Source organism: Narcine bancroftii, chromosome 3 (assembly GCF_036971445.1).
Source record: "Narcine bancroftii isolate sNarBan1 chromosome 3, sNarBan1.hap1, whole genome shotgun sequence".
Taxonomy (NCBI): domain Eukaryota; kingdom Metazoa; phylum Chordata; class Chondrichthyes; order Torpediniformes; family Narcinidae; genus Narcine; species Narcine bancroftii.
The window spans coordinates 222,139,592-222,159,825 of NC_091471.1; the positions used below are offsets into that span (position 1 = coordinate 222,139,592).

General features: G+C 44.1%; 1 protein-coding gene across 7 annotated transcripts in view; it reads left to right on the forward strand.

Moving 5' to 3' along the window:
• LOC138758165 (ankyrin-2-like) overlaps window positions 1–20,234 on the forward strand; it is a 355,676-nt gene that overhangs the window by 47,700 nt on the left and 287,742 nt on the right. Inside the window, exons 1-2 of one of the 7 annotated variants that reach the window (XM_069926703.1) lie at window positions 15,653–15,726; window positions 17,017–17,057. The exons of 4 other annotated variants lie outside the window; for them this stretch is intronic. In XM_069926703.1, the coding sequence (XP_069782804.1) occupies window positions 17,037–17,057 (21 nt within the window). In that variant the 5' untranslated portion in view covers window positions 15,653–15,726; window positions 17,017–17,036. Of the gene's footprint in view, window positions 1–15,652; window positions 15,727–17,016; window positions 17,326–20,234 lie in introns of those variants that run through there. 2 more of the 7 variants (XM_069926705.1, XM_069926706.1) reach the window with 2 other exon arrangements.

Consider the following 20,234-nt stretch of genomic DNA (forward strand, 5'->3'; position numbering starts at 1 on the left):
TGTGGATGGTATGGAGGTGAGCAAATATGAGTGATGCCATATTGTTTGCAGAATAAATGGAAGTTGGCTGCCTTGAATTGTGTTCCATTGTGTGAAACTGATGTTGCAGGAGCACCAAAATAATTGAACATGGATTTGAGTTTCATAACTGATTCCTTTCCAATCAGTCTTGCTGACAAAACTTTCCCCCTTCAGGGTTCTCCAGATGATCCTTTTTCTTTCAGGTCACCTTCTCCTTTGACCAGTCAGCCTTCCAAAAATTTGCCAGCTTTGTCCCTCTGGAACTGATTTCTGTGTCTCTCCTCGGTTTCACTCTCTCCCTCTCTGAGAGCAAAATTGTTCTGTCTCCCTGCAAAGATCACATGCTCTCCCAGGCAAGCTGTATGTTGATACTTTGTTGCTCCTCTGCAAAAGTCCTGGAAAAATTCTGTGTTTTGAAATGTGTGTGAGCAAGTTGCTCCAACAATTCCTCACAAACCACCTCCAAATACTCACATTATTTTTCTTAAAATCTTTGGAGAATATACTCTGTCCAATACTTGCAAAAAGGCAACTGAATGATATCGAGCAAGTGATTTTGTATCACTGATCACATTGGTTTCACTTTTGTGAGTGAAGTTAATTTATCAGATGTTTTCCATCTACCAGTTCTACTGCATTCTGCTTTATATCCTCGATGCTTGCATTTACTGCAACACTGCCATCTGTATGGGCAGTCACGAGCGTAGTGCCACTCTCTGCAGTTCCAACAGGCTCTAGGCGGTTTGGCTGGGCGAGTCACACTTTTATTTGGTCGAGCGGGGTCTGCTGACTTGACTGTCTGGACACCACTTGAAGAGGGTGTGCCACTTCAGCCATTTTACTGTTGTGTTTTAAATTAATTAAGCGTTGGCATTCAACGGTTAATTGTCAAATGGTCATGTCAGATTCCTGCTCAATCTTTGCCAGCATCCGCATTTTGAGGTCTGCATCTTGGTGCGACTGCATTTCCACTACAAAGACTAGACACTTGAACTGGTCTTCAGTCCGCGTAAAGAGGTTAAAACACTCGCAATGTCGATTTACCTTACTCACGTATGCCACAAAATCTTTGGTATCTCTCTTGGTCATTTTTAAACACTGATACCGAATGTTGAACAGTGATGTTTGTTCACCAAATATTTCTGCCATTACATCGTGTTTCCCTGAAGCTGAGCTCCTGGGGAAGTTTTGGCAGAATAAAGCTTAAGTAATGCTTGTATTCTCGAGTGCCTAACTTCATCAACCACAACCTAATCTTCCACGCCTCACTGAACTTGGAAAAGTCTACTGAAAACAAGCCTTCATACGTTTTGGACCAAGTTTCAAAAGTGCATGACTCTGAGTCATAATTAAACACAGGGATAGAGTTCATTAATGGATCTGCAGAATTTGTTTCAACTGTAGGCTCACCTTCCTCAATGACTGAAGCTCCAATGGACATTGTTACTGCCAGCTGGTCCATTAGCTGCACTTGCATCAGTTCAAAGCTCTCCTGCTGATGTTTGAGGACGGCCTTGAGCTGTTCCATTGTTACTGACATTTTTCTTCAGCCTCGTCGCCAAAATAGGTTGTAACTGTGCCCAAAGTGTTTGGGCTGTACCCATAGCTGCGGAATTTAGTTTAAGGATTCAATATGTCTTGAGACCAGAAAGTGAGATCCATCAAAAGGGCATGGATCCAAAATTCTCACCTTTATTAAAATAAATTGGATTTCATGAGTATACACTTGGGATGTTCTGAAACACACCCCAGTTATGATAAAGATTGACACAAAAGGGCACAGCCAGCTCAGAGGTTGGCGCAATGCTATTACCCTGCCAGTGACTCGGGTTCGAATCCACCGCTGTCCGAAAAGGAGTTTGTACATTCTCTTTGTGACTGCACAGGTTTCCTGCTGGTGCTCCGGATTCCTCCCACACTTCAAAGTTGTATGGGGTTTGTTGGTTAATTGGTCACATGGGTGTACGTGAGAGGTGAGGAGTTGTGGGCTGGAAGAGCCCATAACTGCTATTTCTGTAAATTAAAAGAAAAATAATACTGTGGATAAAGATAATCTGAAGTAAAACAAAACATGTCTGTCTAGTGTTATGGGGTATATTATATTTTATATTATATATTAATATGTCTTTAAAAGAGATAGATTTTGGGGGTTTAGTGTAGGTCACTACACAGATATTAACATTTCACAAAAGACATTTCATTTGAAATGTAAGAGCAATGCATAAGCAGAGACTTCACGTCCACAGTGACTTTACAGAAACTTTGAAGAATGCCTTTAGAAACTTCACAAGTAGGTGTTAATTGGTCGGATGTTGTGGAGTAAATGGACTATTGTCTATAAAGTAACAGATCTCCAGGCAGAAACTGATTCTGGTGCCGGAAATCTTGCAGTTTGCTGTTCGAAGAGGGCTCATGTGGTTTTACAAGCTGAGAGAGAGAGAGAGAGATAATTCAGTTTGAGTTCTGCAGTGGCTTTTTGGAGGCTGTAAAATGGCAAGCTGGCAAGCTTGTTGAAAATCCCATTTTGAAGGTGGGTTGTGAATTCTGAGGTCAGCCTGTTGAAAACCCTTGTAGTCCTTACAAGATGAAATGGCTGGCAAGAGAGTTTCTCCTGAAATAAGGGAAAATAGAAGAACTCTGTGGTGAACTGGAAGAAGAGGTTATCATTTGGAAAACCCATGATGGGGCAAGCTTCTTCAGCAAGACAATGAAGTGACTGATCGGAGGAAATCAGTTTGTGTGTGTCCAATGACCAACAAATCTCTCTCTGAAACTAACAAGAACCTTCCTGAGCAGTAACCATTTACCTTTAAGTACCAGAGCCTGGTGAAAATTCATAAATCTTAAATTCTGTGCACTGTATAAGAATTGCCTGATACTGGTGGACTTGGAAGAGGGAAGAATGAGAAGTGAGATTGGACCATGAAACAAAGAACTTTCCTCAGCATACACACATTACAGACACATGTGCTTAGAATTAGAAGGGGGTTAAGTTAATAGTAATGTTAAAGTTTGATCCTGTTTTTATGTTTAAGTAACCATTTTTCTCAGTGAATTTCTGTTGCTGCTGGGTTTTGGGGTCTTTTGGGCTCAGAACACTTGTCATATCAGAACTATGTATCTTGAAATCGGTTCACTGAATTCTAGTGAATACAAGCGTAGTCAACTTAATATCTCCTCGTCTGAAGTGTTTTGAGAGGCTGGTGTTGAATCATATCAGCTCCTGACTGAGCAGTGACATGGATCGGTTCCTACTTTTATATCGTAGCATCAGATACCATCTTCTCACTAGCTCCACAAAAAGCCCTGGAATACCTGGACAGCAAAGATGCATACATCAGGATGTTCTTTATTGACTACAGTTTAGCATTTAAAACCATCATCCCCTCAAAACTAATCAGCAAACTCCAAGACCTGGGCCTCAATATCCCACAGTGTAATTGGATTCTAGTTTTCCTCACTTCCAGACCCCAGTTGGTGTGAATTGGTAGGAACATTTCTTCCACCATCTCCATCAGTATTGGAGCACCACAGGATTGCTTAATTAGCCCCCTGCGTGGCTCGGACGACAGCAACACAATATACAAATACACTGACAATACCTCCACTGGGCATTATAAAATACAGTGATGAGTCAGCATACAGAGGAAAGAGATTGAAAACTTGGCTGAATTGTGCACCAACAACAACCTCTCAGCCAATATCACCAAGACCAAAGAGCTGATTATGGACTTTAGAAAATGAAATCCAGAGGTTGTGGTGGTGTACATCCTCATGGCGAACCGGCCCTGCTTGTACTGCCACACCGGTGGGGCAGCCGCGAGAAGATGGCACAGTCGGGGGACCTCCGTGTCTCGTGAGTTAGGCCAAGGCACATGCCTTGGGCGAGCGTGGTGACGTCACTGCCGACGCGGGGGAGGAGCTCACGCTACTCTTAAAGGGACGCGTGCAAAGTTTGAATAAATAGTTCATTTGAAACCCCCATCGTGTTAGTGGTGTGTTTCATTCTGTGTAGCAGTCGCTACAAGGTGTACTATTGTCACAATCGCTCCACAGCAGATGTAATATCGCTGGCTCTCCACTCAGCCCTTGATTACTTCAAAAAACAGCAGTTTATACATATGCTTGCTCTTCATCGACTTCCCTTAGTGCTGGTCAAGAAGCTATAAACTCTTGGCCTCTGTACCCTCTACCCCCCTACAACTGGACCCTTGACTTTCTTGTTGGAATACCACAGTCAGTACAAATTGAAAACAATGTCTCCTCCTCACTGATCATCAACACAGGCACGCCTCAAGTATACATGCTTAGCCCACTGCTCTACTCATTATGCACCCATGACTGTGTGGCCAGGTACAATTTCAATGCCATCTACAAGTTTGCTGATGACACCACAGTTGTCGGCAGAATCACAAATGGCAATGAGGAAGTGTACAGGAGGGAGAGAGATCAGCTCGGTGAATGGTGTAACAACAACAACCTTGCACAATGTTTGCAAAACCAAGATGATTGTGGATTTCAGGAGGAAGTCAGAGGAACATGACCCAGTCCTCACCGAGGATCCAGTAGTGGAGAGGACAAGAACTTCAAATTCATGGGTGACAACATCTTCTAGGATCCATTCAGGAGCCTCCATGTTGATGCAATCACAAAGAAGGCTTACCAGCGGCTATACTTTGTGAGGTGTCTGAGGAGGTTCGGTATGTCACCGAAAACTCACATGAACTTCTATAGCTGTACCATGGAGAACATTCTAGCTGGTTGCATCACTTCCTGGTATGGAGGCGTTAACTCTCAGAGCAAGTATAAACTCCAGAGGGTTGTTAACTCAGCCTGCGACATCTCAGGCACCAGACTTCACTCCATTGAGAACCTCTACGTGAGGCAGTGTCTTAAAAAAGCAGCCTCTATCCTCAAAGACCCCACCACCCAGGCCATGCTCTCTTCACTGCCACCATCAGGGTAAAAATGTACAGGACCCTAAAGACAAGCACTCAGCGGCACAGGGACAGCTTCTTCCCCGCTGCCATCAGATTTTTAAATAATCAGTGAACCAAAGATACAGCCTTACATTTTGTGCACTGTTATTTTTAGTTTTTATGGTAATGTTGTAAGATGGTTATAATTTGAATGTTTGCTCTATGACGCTGCCACAAAACACCGAATTTTGTGACTTGTTCATGAGAATAAATTCTGATTCTGATTCCATTGATCATTGGGGGATCGGAGGTGGAGATGGTGAGCAAATTTAAATTGCTGGGGGTGACTATCTCAGAGGACCTCTCCTGGACCCATCCTACTAATGTCATCTCCAAGAAAGCACGCCAGTGCCTCTACTTCCTCAGTAGCTTGCAGAGGTTTGGTATGTCACCGGAAACCCCGGCAAATTTCCACAGATGTAAGACCGGCGGCATCACTGTCTGGTATGGGGGCACCAATACATCTGAGTGGAAACCCTTGCAAAAGATAGTGGGCACAGCCCAGGACGTCGAAGACGAAACCCTCCGCACCAGCGAGAAAATCTATGTGGAATGCTGCCACTGGAGACCAGCAGCAATCATCAAGGATCGACCCAGGCAATGATCTGTTCTCACTGCTGCCTTCAGGAAAGAGGTGCAGGTGCCATAGGACTCGTATCTCCATGTTCAAGAATAGTTGCTCCCCCTCAGCCATCAGACTCATGAACAATAGACTGTGGTGATACGACCATCAGCCTATTGCAGGGGACGATTTCTGTACCTGCAAGAAGACCAGCTAAGGGGCTGAATCCACCTGGCTGGCTGTCAATCAGTTGACCTGAATAGATCACCTAAGGGGCTGACTCCACCTGGCTGGCTGTCAATCAGCCGACCTGAATATAAACCTGAGCCGGCCCCTCCTGAACCAGTCACGCGGGGAGCCACCAAGGCTTGAACTGGTGTTCAGACTTTTACTGGAATAAAGCCTGTTGTACAGTCTTTTGAGTTTGTGCTTGCTTGCTGTTACCTCAGTGCACCATATGGACTCATTGAGAGACTCATTTAAGGATCTTATTACATTATTTATTACTGATTTTTTTGGTATTTGCACACAGTTTGTTTACATTTCCTACTTATGTTTATATTTCTTTCTTTTTGAGTACATTTTCCAGTTACCAGTAAGTATAACTTTTGCCTAACCCTCAGGCAAAAGGATCTCAGGTTTGTATAAGATGTCATGTACGTACTGTAATGGATTATAATGGAGAATTTTGGTGAGATTTAAAACAGATCTTATTTGAAAGACTGAAGAAATACTGAAGGTCTCTGGAGAATGTAAGCACATTTCACAAATTGGTGCTAATTGAACTGCCTGTCATAAAATGAATGACCATTGTTTGGAAATGGAGACCGGCTGGCTACAAGTACCTTTCTGCAGGGTACTTACTGGAAGGTCACCCTTTGGTTTTGTTTATCTAAGACAACTACTCAAGCAGAAGGATAACTCCTTTTGTTTGCTAAAGAAGGTGGGGGTTTTTAAGTGAGGGAGTCATATGGGGTTCCTGGAAGTTTCAGATGGAGAGAGAAGGAGGGTGAGAAGAGAAGCCCTCTCAGCTTGTCTGTGTGTGACACGACAGCAGCTGAACAGTGCAAGCCAGGAAGAGCTGGTTGAAACTGATTAAAAGTTCCAAACCAGTGGATGGCTGGAAGTGCTATCTGTCTGATGTTTCTCTTGTAATAAGAGGAACAGAAGGAGCTCTGTGGTGACCTGAAAGAAAGAGGTTACTATCTGGAAAACCCTGATGGGGCAAGTTTCATCAGCGAGACATTGAGGTGACTCACGGTGGTACCTCAGTTGTGGAAATCCTGGAACAACAAATCTCTCTCTGCAACCCCTACAGGAGCCTTCCTGAGAGATAAACATTTACCTATCTAGCACCAAAGCCTGGTGAACTTTATACATGTTAAATTCTGTGCACAGTATAAAAATTGCCTGCATCCAGAGAACTTGGAAGAAGGAGAAGTGAAATTGAACTGTGAACCAAAGAACACACACATTACATACACGTGCGCTTAGAATTAGAAGGGTTAGTTAGTTAAGTATAGAGTTAGGTTAAAGATTGATTCTATTTTCATGTTTAAAGTTGATTAAAAATAACTTTTGTTTTAAAAACCACTTGTCTTGGTGAATGTCTATTGCTGCTGGGTTTTGTGGCCCTTTGGGCTCATAACAGTACGCTGACAATAATTTTGAACTTTGGAAGTCCCAGCATCCCAGCTTTTGTTCACCCGGTGCTCAGAGTCCTGACATTGTGCTCAAAGTTTCATAGAGATTCTACTGTTGGAACTTGACCCGACATCTCTTGACGTAGATGGCAAATAAAGCTGAAATATATGGATGTTTGGCCTGGAAGTCAGCCTGAAGAAAACTGAGGTCCTCCATCAGCCAGCTCCCCACCATGACTACCAGCCCCCCACATCTCCATCGGGCACACAAAACTCAAAACGGTCAACCAGTTTACCTATCTCGGCTGCACCATTTCATCAGATGCAAGGATCGACAATGAGATAGACAACAGACTCGCCAAGGCAAATAGCGCCTTTGGAAGACTACACAAAAGAGTCTGGAAAAACAACCAACTGAAAAACCTCACAAAGATAAGCGTATACAGAGCCGTTGTCATAACTACACTCCTGTTCGGCTCCGAATCATGGGTCCTCTACCGGCACCACCTACGGCTCCTAGAACGCTTCCACCAGCGTTGTCTCCGCTCCATCCTCAACATCCATTGGAGCGCTTTCATCCCTAACGTCGAAGTACTCGAGATGGCAGAGGTCGACAGCATCGAGTCCACGCTGCTGAAGATCCAGCTGCGCTGGATGGGTCACGTCTCCAGAATGGAGGACCATCGCCTTCCCAAGATCGTGTTATTTGGCGAGCTCTCCACTGGCCACCGTGACAGAGGTGCACCAAAGAAAAGGTACAAGGACTGCCTAAAGAAATCTCTTGGTGCCTGCCACATTGACCACCGCCAGTGGGCTGATAACGCCTCAAACCGTGCATCTTGGCGCCTCACAGTTTGGCGGGCAGCAACCTCCTTTGAAGAAGACCGCAGAGCCCACCTCACTGACAAAAGGCAAAGGAGGAAAAACCCAACACCCAACCCCAACCCACCAATTTTCCCCTGCAACCGCTGCAACCGTGTCTGCCCGTCCCGCATCGGACTTGTCAGCCACAAACGAGCCTGCAGCTGACGTGGACTTTTTACCCCCTCCATAAATCTTCGTCCGCGAAGCCAAGCCAAAGAAAGATATGGATGTTGAGGGTTCTTTGAATCTCTTATGAAAGCAATATTGCACAAGGTGGAGACTTTCAGAATCATTTATGTGCAGCTTGGGCGGAAGCTTTAATGATTCAATTATAAGGTAAAATAATATCAACAAGAAATATTTTTTAGAAATGTGTTTAATTGTAAATTTTAGGATTTGAAAAATAATCAGGCAGGAAGTTCTCTGACTGCTTGGGTGAACAACAAAAGGTCATATCCTTAAAATAGCCAAGCTATACAGCTGCAAATAATGCCAGAAATGTGGAATCATCCTTCACCAAAGGTGACCTGATGCTGCCTCAACTCAGTCTGAGGTTGATCGAACATTGCCAACTAGCTAGAGGCTTGTAACTAAAAGATGTTGTGAGTAAGGGGCACTCGGATACGATCAGCCATTACGTCATTGATTGACACCTCTACCCCCAATTTGTTTTTGTTCAGGTAATCAGGTTCATGCCTGTTACTGCCACCAAAATGTGAATGAGCACATATAAATCTACATTATACTGCATCTGTATTTATCTGTTTGTCGCCCTTCTTCCGAGCTCACACTCCCACCCAGCTTATTGCCATCTGTCAACTTAGAGATGATGCATTCAATTTTTTTGTCTAGATTATTAATATGTATTGTAAATAGCTGTGGTTCAATAATTGTAACTGCCCACCAACCAGTTATCTGTCCAAGTCATTACATTACCACCTATACCATGTTCTCTTGTTTAACAAAACAAGCTCATGTGCGAGTTCTTATCAAAAGCCTTTTAAAATTCCAAATATACTTGATCAACTTGCATGGGCAGACAGGGAAATCCAGGTATTTGCTGGATGAGATCGTGTGGATCAGCCATCAAAGCACTTTCTGTGCCTTGGTATAATTGATGACATTATAGTTTTGATACTGACCTGTTAATCGACACCTCTCTCAGAAGGTTATACATATTATAAATGGTTGATGGAGAATATAATTGTATTTTTATGTTCTTGTGAAGTTATCCTGATGTAATGGTTCAAATCAAAATGAACTTCAAAGACACCTTGCTGATAAGATGCATCGTGCATCTGCCATTGTATCTTCCAAGCTATGAATATAGGTTGCCTTGAATAACCTTCGCCTAACTACTGCTGCTGCTCCTCAGGTCACCTGACCTCTCTTCCTCCAATCAGCTGCTTCCTCCAAATTGAAAAGAAGCCGTGAGAAAAGGTTGGATGTGTACATGGAGGTGAGGGGGTTGGAGGGTTATTGGCAGAGAGTGGGAGGTTTGAGCTAGTGGAGCTGTTCTAGTGAACCGGTGCGGACTCGAAAGACCAACATGGCCTGTTTCCGCTCCGTAAATGGTTATATGGTTATATAGATTATGCATTATCATACAGAGCCCGATGTTGGTTTACAATGTGTTCACTCTACAGGTTTCCATTGGGAAGAATCCTTTTGTGTCTTCACTGGTAGATTGTCTTTTCTTTTTGGAGTTTCCAGTTTAAAAATGTAATGTTTTCTTCCATGTTTACAATAATATTTTTGCTTTTTATTAATGCTGCCCCAGATGATGGTGAATAGAACCACAGAGGTACTTGTCTAGATTTTCTTTAATGTTCTCGCGTATAATTTGAAGGTTTCCCACAGAGTTTACATGCCGACGCCGGTGGTTATAGCTGGTGGTGTTTGGGTCATTACGCTGGCAATCGTCTTCTAGAGGACCTCAATGGATCAAGCAGCCTCAGCGGGAGAAAAGGAATAGTCCATATTTCAGTCCAAAACACTTCATCAAGGACCTTCAATGGCCCAAAATGTCAACCATTCTTTTCTAATGCTTTTTGATCCTCTGCAGGATTGTGATTATCCCATGCAGTCTGTAAGGAGTTTGTACGTTTTCCCCGGGTCTGCGTTGGTTTTCCCCTAGGGCTCTGGTTTCCGCCCATTGTTCGAAATGTACTGCGGGTTGCAGGTTAATTGGGTGTAATTGGGCGGCACGGGTTTGTGGGCTGAAAGTACTGTTTGAGTAAAATTTACAGCACAACACAATTATAGCCCAGCGGCCCGGGTTCAAATCTGGCACTGTCTATAAGGAATTTGTATCCCCTCTCGGTGTCTGCGGGGTTTCCTCTCACATTCCAAAGCTGATGGGTTTTGCAGGTTAATTGGTCACATGGGATTATTTGGACAGCGGAGGCTCACTGGCCAGTAGAACCCATTACCATGTTGTATCTCTAAATTAGAGAGGAAAAAAATCAATGAGTGTGCAAATTTGTCTGAATTTTATGTTGAATTGCATCAGCATATACAATTTCTTTCTTTTGAATCTATGTCAATTATTTTTATCTCCAAATCTGGAGAATCAACTTCCAGCTGAACACTAGCAAAGCATTAGCTTCAGGATGAAGGCAGACAACATTTGGTGCTTGTCTTTGCAAGCTGTTCATGATTTGCTCAAAGCTGAAAGTACTTACATTGAAAAAATAGAACACTCCTGCACAGTATAGGCCCTTCAGCTCTTGCTTTTGTGCCGACCCATATAAAAGGTAGATCTAATGGAATAATTGGTACAAAGACATTTTCTGCAATGGCATAACTAGTCTTTATTGTTATCCAAATTACAAGAGGAACTGATCATCTTGTGATGTTGCAAAGTTTTGGTGGATCGAAGTTCCTGAGTCGAATGGTTGAAACTCCTTCTTTTAACTCACAAATATGTGATGGGATACCAGGTGGTGTCAAAGTTTAAAAAAAATGCAGCTTCATCAAAATCTGTAACACATCAATAGAATTATATTGTGCAGATTGTCCAGGAAGCTTGGTATGGGGCGGGTGGGGGGGGGGGGAGTCTTTATTCCTGGCCTGTTTTGTGTTATTCCTCTGGTGTTAAAATTCTTCTTTCATGCATTCATTGGTAAGAGTGTTGAGTAACATTTGGGGAAACCAGCTTGCATCTGAGCATGAAGTATTGCAATAATTTGGCCTAAATTTTTCATCAAATTATTCCTGTTGAGTTTTCATATTTAACTTTCTCATTTCCTTCTGTGAGTAAACTTACTGCAAGCACTTTAGCAGATCCTGTCAAATGTATTTGTATATGGATTATCAAGTATAATCGTTTAATGCTTCTCCAATTATGTAATGCTTTAATACAGACTGTAGCAAAGTTTTCTATACTGAGCTACTCTAGACATCGGTGTATACCTTGTGGAATCGCTGTGCCACGTTGACAAGCTGATGTAAATACTGTGGAGTCTAGTGCAAGACTGACACCTCCAGGCTTGCATGCTGGGCTTATATACATCACTGCTTCTGTCGCATGGACAGGAAGTGACATCATCGGTAATGTCATCAGATCAGATAAAAACATGTGTGGGATGCAGGTCAATTTCCCCCGATTTCCACAGCACGTCTGCCATTTCAGGAGCTTGTTTGCTTGCTGGTAAGTGAGTCACCACATGACCACCCCCCTCCCCAGAATCATTAATTCACTGTGGAACACCAAAGTCTGTATTTTGTTTAGTTTTGGCAGTCTTTCTCTCCACTGAGGTGCCTGAACCACGATTGGTCCATCCAGATCCAGATGGGTAGATATTAGGCAGTCAATTGCAAAAGCTTCTTCTTTACTTCAATGTCCAAAATGTACATCGAACCATTGCGTCTTAGTACCTCATATGGACACCGGAATGGTGCTCGAAGGGACCCTCATATGGACACTGAAATGGTGCTCGGTGTGCTCCTTTCTGTAAGAAAACATGTTTGCAGTCCTACAAGTTCTGGAGTATATAGGACCAGGCGTGACCATATTGAGATATCGGTCTGGCCGCTAAAGAACCAAGCTTATCATGGAGCTTGCTTAGGACCGCTGTGGGCATCTCCTCCCTGGAACCATCAAAGACATGCCATAGACCAGCTCTGCTTATGAGGCACCTATGTCGTCCTTAGGAGCTGCTTGTATGCCAAAGACTACCCATGGCAATTTTTCAACCCAGTTAGGTCCCTGCAGATGCACCATAAAGGCTGATTTCAAATGCCTGTGGAACTTTTCTACTAGTCTGTTGGATTGTTTGTGGTATGCAGTAGTGTGGTGCAACTTGGTTCCAAGCAGGGTGGCCGTTGCTGACCATAGGCTTGACATGAATTGGGCACCCCTATCAGACATGATGTCTGCTGGCAGACCAAAACGAGCTATCCAGGCAGTAATGAGGGCACTGATGCTGGTCTCGGTTATCATGTTTGCCAGTGGAACCACCTCTGGCAACTGCGTGGCCCAATCCACCATCGTGAGACGAAAATGGGAAGCACATGAACTGGCAGGGGACCTACAATGTCCATGTGTACATGGTCAAGCCTCCGATACATCATCTCACAAGATTGGAGTAGGTCTTTCGTGTGTTGCTGGACTTTGGATATCTAGCAATGATATCCAATTGCTGACCTATTTTTGAAGGCCATGCCACACAAATTCATTGGCTATCACCTGGAGAGTCGTTCAGATTGATGGATGTGCCAACCTGGGTACCACGTTAAATTCCTGCTGCCCCCAGGCCACCAGAATGATTCGGTGAGAGCGACCTGTAGACGTCACACAGGGGTTTGAGCTTCCCTGGACCTACTGGAATTTCTTCCAGCTGCAGGTTCCAGACTGCAGTTCTGTAATGTGGAATTTCTTCATCTGCCTGTGGTGCTATCGTGAGTGCAACATAGACCACCCTTTTGGCTAAGGTCTGCACGGATTATCTGGCCGGGCAAGAATACGAATCTGCCACTATGTTGGCCTTTCCTGAGATGTGTTCGATGGCCGTCATGAACTCAGAAATATATGATAAATGTCCCTGTTGATGAGCTGACCATGGATCTGATACCTTGGTGAAGGCAAACGTAAGTGGCTTGTGTTCTGTAAAAGCCGTGAAATGGCTGCCTTCGAGAAAGTACCTGAAATGTCTGATAGCTAGGTACAGTGCCAACAATTCTTGATCAAAAGCACTGTACCTGAGTTCTGGTGATCTTAGGTGCTTGCTAAAGAAAGCCAATGGTTTCCAATGCCCATCGATGTACTGTTCAAGCACCCCTCCGACTGCCACATTGGATGCATCCACTATCAGTCCTGTTGGGGCATCAGTTTTTGGGTAGACCAGGAATGCAGCATGAATCAATACTTCCCTAGTGTTCTCAAATGATACCAATGATTCTTCGTCCCAAGTTACATCCCTTGCCTTGCCTGACACCAGGGTGAAGGTGGGGGGGTGGGGGGTTGATGATAGAAACCAGAGATACAAGTTCACCATTCCAACAAACTCCTGGAGGCCTTTAACTGTGCTCGGCTTAGAAAATGTCCGGATCGCCTCGACCATTGCCGGTAGTGGCTTTGCTCTGTGTTTGTCCATTCTATTGCTCAGAAAGTCAATGGTTGCAAACCCGAATTGACACTTGGCCGTGTTGATGGTCAGCCCAAACTCATTAAAATGAGTGAAAAGCTTGCACAGGTGGGACAGATGACTGCGGCTAGTGATAAGTATGTTATCTCGGTATATGAAGGTAAAATCGAGATCACGTCCCCACGCTGTTCGTTAAAAGATGGAAGGTCTGCACGGCATTCTTGAGTCCAAAGGGCATCCTTCTGAATTCAAAAAGGCCAAAGGGTGTAATAATTGCCATTTTTGGAATGTCATCTGGTTGGACCAGGCTCGATGCGAAGCCCTGTAAATACTGTTCCTGGTACCATTCTGGTGCGGTAACCTTATTCAATCTGCAGTAATCACCACAGGGTCTCGACGCGCCTGCGGCTTTGTGGAGCGGAGAGGCCCAGGAGCTGTCCGTCCATTGTACAATACCTATATCCTCCATCCTTTCAAACTCCTTTAGCCAGATGAAGTTTATCTGGAGGGAGCCTGCGAGCTCGGGCAGGCAGCAGTAGCTCTTCAGTTGGTATGTGGTGCTGCACCCCATGTTTCAGCAACTCCGAGGTGAACAGTGGAGTAATTATTGTGGGGAATTCCCCCAATAATCTGTCAAATTCATTCTCTGAAAGAGTAATAGAATCTAAATGCGGGGCTGGCAGCTTGGCCACACCTTGGGCTAAGGTCTGGAAAGTGTTGGTATGAACGAACCTTCATCCCTCTATGCTCTGAGAAAATCAGCTCCCAGTAGTGGGTGTGCAACCACGGCCATGTGAACTTAGTATTGCTGAACTGAAGTGGGATTCAACACATGCCAAATGTCTGGAGAGTACTGCAGTTTTCAGCTTCCATTGATGGCCAGGTTTTCTGTTACATGCGTCATGTCCCAAAGGGGGAAGTATGCTGATCTCAGCCCCTGTATCTACCAAATAACGCCTACCCCACAGAATGTCTACCCCAGAGATATAAAAGGCCAGCCACCGCAGCCATTTATCTATCAAGTAATGCCGGTCAGAATGTCTACCCCAGAGATATAAAAGGCCAGCCACCGCAGCCATTAGCGACACTGAAATGCACAGGGAGGTTGGCAGCAGTGAAAATCTGCGCCCCATCGTTGATGGTAGAAACACTCATGGGTGCTATCTTTGTCCTGTTATCTCCCGGTCGACTGGCGTCAGACAACATATTTGATCGACCCTGCTGTTGTGGTACAGTCCTGCTGCTATGAGCGGGATCTGGTGACCTTTTCTACGGATGTCATGCTTTTTGTTTAGCTCATCATAGAATGTCAGCATGGACCATGACTCTCTGTGGGTCACTGAAATCCTAATTGGCTAGCAACATCTGGATCTCTTCTGGCAACTACTCCAAGAAAGCCTGCTCGAACATGAGGTAAGGCCTATGCACTTAGTACCAGCATTTCATTATGAGTACGGAAGGGGTCCTGTCTCCCAAGCCATCCAAGTGAAGTAAACGGGTTGCTCATTCACATCATGAAAGGCCAAAGGTATGGATGAGCAGACTCTTGAGTGCCATATCCTTGCCCTCCTCCAGAGCCTGCAGCAGAAAGTCGGAAACTCAACAAGCTCTGGGCACTTACTACATCGTAGTACTGTGTGGAATCAGATGTTATCTGCCTCAACTGGAATTGGGTTTCTGCTTGGCCAAACTATACACGTGGTTGTGAAGTCCAAAACATTAGCAGTTTCGGAGGCATGACATGCATTGAAGAAAGATTTTCTATCTTGGGGTCCACGTATTGTTTGGACCTTTGGGGTCACCAATGTAGCAAAGTATTCTATACTTAGCTACTATAGACATCAGTGTACACTATTGTTGAACCTCTGTACACATTGTCAAATTGATGTATATGCAGGGAAGTCGATGTACATGCTATGGCTTGCATGCTGGGCTTGTATACATCACTGCTTCTGTCACATGGCCATCAGTGATGTCATCAGCTCAGTTAAAATCCTATGCTGGATGCAGGTCAATTTCCCGCATTTTCCACAGCACGTCCACCATTTTGGGAGCCAGTTCCCTTGCTGGTAAGTGGGTCGCTACAGACTTTCTATTCATATGCTTAGGTATCTTGTGGAATTACTGGTGGCATATAATGAAAATCTCCAGCTAGCACCCTAAAGTGATGCTTCCGATTAGTTATTATTGTCTAAGATTTTATAGTCGATATAATCTTGTAATATTTGATCCAATGCCACACGTTTGTTTCGTTAGCCATTCACCACAGACAATAAATTTACAACCTTAAAGAATGCCTCCCTGAGCGAAGTCACATGTTGGAGTCACTACATTTGTCAATTCAAAGAGGGCTCAAAGGCAAAATGTGAGGTTTTCCCACTTCGAGTGTTGATGCCACAGCCAGAGCAATGACTTTTTATATCCAATAATAAGGGAGGTTTGGCTCATTTTATTAGAAGATATTTCTTTGGTTAATCACAAAGCATAGTTTTTTCTTAGATTTGCCTAACTGGTTTTAATCGTAATGATCTGCTGCAGAAACTAGGTGCATGAACTTTCAGTCTCTCTTTGTGGTTCAGGTAGTCCAAAGGTATTTGGTACAGGCCATCCCAAATATTTACAACTTAATAAATAAATCTGGAAAAGCTCATTAAATTTTCAGTGAGGAAAAGTAGAATTAGTCTCCCTTTGGTGTCTTGGAGGTCCTCCCATTGGGGGCTTTCAAAGAAAACTAATGGTGTAGTGGACGTCTTAAAGGTAAACTTGGATTAAATATTTCAATTTTCAGACTGTTTCGTTACTGAGCTACGTGAGGGATGCACAAAGATTCGAATTGACAATATTTCCTTACAAGTCAAATCCTTCATATGAAAGCCTATGGTGTAATAATTTTTTGACGTTGAATCAGTGCATCCTTTTCTATGTCCCTTTATGAAGGACTTTTTTTTATTGTTAACTTCTCTGACCAGAACAGCCTCCCTTGCAAAGATGCAGTCTGCGTTGTTGAAATCACCTCCACTGATTTGTTTTCCTCCATTGTCATGTACAGTTGATTAAACTGCAGGACATGGTTGGCATAGCGGTTAGCACAATACCTTTACAGTGGCAGTGATCGGGACTGGACCTGGGTTTGAGTCCCGCGCTGCCCGTAAGGAGTTTCTATGTTCTCCCTATGTCTCCTGGGGCTCTGGTTTCCTCTCAACCTTTAAAAACGTACCAGGGTATAGGTTAATGGGGTGCAATTTGGGTGGCATGGACTCATAGGGACAGATTGGCCTGTTATATTCTAATTTAAATTTAAAACTAAATTATATTTTCTTCTTTTTTTTCTCCTAACTCTGCTCTTTTCCTTCTCGCAGTGAGGCGCCCGTCTCCAGATATGGTATCATTTAAATCAGTGGTGAGAAAGAGCAGCGAGGTTTCTCTGCATTCGTCCATGTTACTATACCATAGACCTGAAATTCTGCAGGAGTTCTCCGGCTTACCAAGTTTAGCCACAAATTGACAGCACCTCCAAAGTCTTAAAGTCGCAAATATCACCACTGACCATCAAGATTCAGCAAACCCTGAGACTATCAAGACAAAAATGTTAGAGTCATAGAGTCTGAAACAGACCCTTTTCCTCAACTCACACATGCTGCCCAAGGATTAGTAAGGGATTGCTGAAGGTGGGATGTGAGTGGGAAGGGAAGGTTGAGAATCACTGCTTTAGTCCCAATTGTTAACTGAAATATTTTGCTTGAGGAAAATTGTCATTGGCCCATTTCTTTGGAGTTCTGAAACCGTGCACATAACGAGTCAATTAGATATGATTAAAACGGTGGTGTTCAAACTTTTTCTTTCCATTCACATACCACCTTAAGCAATCCCTTACTAATCACAGAGGCATAGGGATTGCTTAAGGTGGAATGTAAGTTTGGGGGGGTGGGGGGGGAGGGAGTTTGAAAAACCACTGATGTAGATCCTGCCCAGGCTTCTCAAAATGCATGTTTACCCTTACTTAAGTTAAATTGCACCTGCCATCCCTTTGCCTTCTTCCCTAGTGGCTTGGGATCCTGCTGTGTCTTAGATAACCATCTCACTGTCCACCACACCACCAATTTTGGTGTCTTCTGTAAATTTGCTAATCATGCCATTTACATTCTCATCCAAATTGTTAATAACAGAGTCAGTACTGATGCCTGCCACACTACTGGTCACAGGCCTCCAACCTGGAAAGCAGTCCTCCACTACCACCCTCTGATCCCTTCCACCAAGCAAAAGTTTTGTGTCAAATTAGCTCACTGACTCTGGATGCCATGGAATGTTCCAGCCCAGCTAACATATGGGAGTTTTATCAGATCTCTCTTGTTGACATTGCACATGGAAATCAGGACGACTCCATGAAATTTAAAGAACCAGAACAATTTATTGTCATGAACATGTGTCACAAGGTGCAAAAATTACATAAATTATATTCCATCAGTAAACTGTTTAAAAAAAAATAGTGGAAAAGAAGAGAAAAAGTGAGGAAGTGTCTGTGTCATTGTCCATTCCAAACTCTGATGGGGGTGGGTGGGGAGGGAAGGAGCTGTTCTTGTACAGTTGGGTGTTCATCTTCAGGTACCTGTACCTCCTTCCTGATGGTAACAGTGAGAAGAGGGCATGGCCCGGGTGGTGAAGGTCCTTGAGGATAGCGGCTGCTTTCTTGAGACCCTGCCTCTTGTATATGTCCTTAATGGAGTGAAGACTAATGCCTTGCCTTCCTTCTGTTCAGCCATTCTCTTAGCCCCATAGAATTATTCCAGCAAATGCTTGGAAACCCGCAAGTGACACCCATTAGGGACGTGACTCTATTTAAATGACCCCTTGTTCTTCAGCCTTGACAAAACCATCACAGTAAGTGGCAGGCGTGCTTTGTCCTGAATGTAAAATGTTATCCTTGATTCACTCCTGGAGCATGTTAGTCTGGAATTTACATTTTCAAAACATACCTTGGATAGGGTGATCCTTTTATGATCTGCGTCATTAACTGTTAATTGGTTGACCATTAATTTTTGGGAAAATTTCATTGGTTTTGCCACAGTTCATGCAAGAACGGGCTGTAATAGCACAAACACAGAGGGAATGTTCACCTAATGGTGCATCTGGAGTTGCTGGAAACTGTAACCTGTGACCCACCATGGATCTGGTGTACTCCTTACCCAATGTGGCTGGCCAGCACGTAATACACATAATGTTCAGAATTCTCCTCTCATTGTTTTTTTTACATTAATGCTTTTTCCAATAATTGTAGCCCCTTGGGATATACTATAGTTGCTCAGTTGCAATGAGATGTGTTTTAACAGGCGGCACAATTAGAATAGCGGTTAGCACAATGTTATTAAGGTACCAGCGACTCGGTTCGAATCTGGCACTGTCTGTAAAGAGTTTGTATGTTCTCCCTGTATTGGTATAGGTTTCCTATAGATGCCCCTGTTTCCTCCCACGTTCCAAATATTTATGGACTTAACATGAGTGTATTTGGATGACCTGGGCTTATGGAACGGAAAGGCTGCTCTAAATTAAACCTCATATTTGGAGAGATTCCTCCTTCCTGCTCAGATCCCAGAAAGATCTGCTCTATTGTGCCGGTAGCTGCTAATGGGCTGCATCTGCTCAGAATCCTGTCCATAAACTCAATGCTTCTCTGTGCATTCTGGGATGTGAATGCAGAGCAATATTTTAACATAATAATGATTTGACCCGTCATAAACCTGAGCGAATCTGTAATATCAGCCTTACTCCAAGCTGTAAGTTCAATATCTTTTCAATCTTCTTCAGCATGATGCTGAACCAAGCCATGAAAGACCCCAACAATGAAGACGCTGTTTACATCCGGTACCGCACGGATGGCAGTCTCTTCAATCTGAGGCGCCTGCAAGCTCACACCAAGACACAAGAGAAACTTGTCCGTGAACTACTCTTTGCAGATGATGCCGCTTTAGTTGCCCATTCAGAGCCAGCTCTTCAGCGCCTGACGTCCTGCTTTGCGGAAACTGCCAAAATGTTTGGCCTGGAAGTCAGCCTGAAGAAAACTGAGGTCCTCCATCAGCCAGCTCCCCACCATGACTACCAGCCCCCCCACATCTCCATCGGGCACACAAAACTCAAAACGGTCAACCAGTTTACCTATCTCGGCTGCACCATTTCATCAGATGCAAGGATCGACAATGAGATAGACAACAGACTCGCCAAGGCAAATAGCGCCTTTGGAAGACTACACAAAAGAGTCTGGAAAAACAACCAACTGAAAAACCTCACAAAGATAAGCGTATACAGAGCCGTTGTCATACCCACACTCCTGTTCGGCTCCGAATCATGGGTCCTCTACCGGCACCACCTACGGCTCCTAGAACGCTTCCACCAGCGTTGTCTCCGCTCCATCCTCAACATCCATTGGAGCGCTCACACCCCTAACGTCGAGGTACTCGAGATGGCAGAGGTCGACAGCATCGAGTCCACGCTGCTGAAGATCCAGCTGCGCTGGATGGGTCACGTCTCCAGAATGGAGGACCATCGCCTTTCCAAGATCGTATTATATGGCGAGCTCTCCACT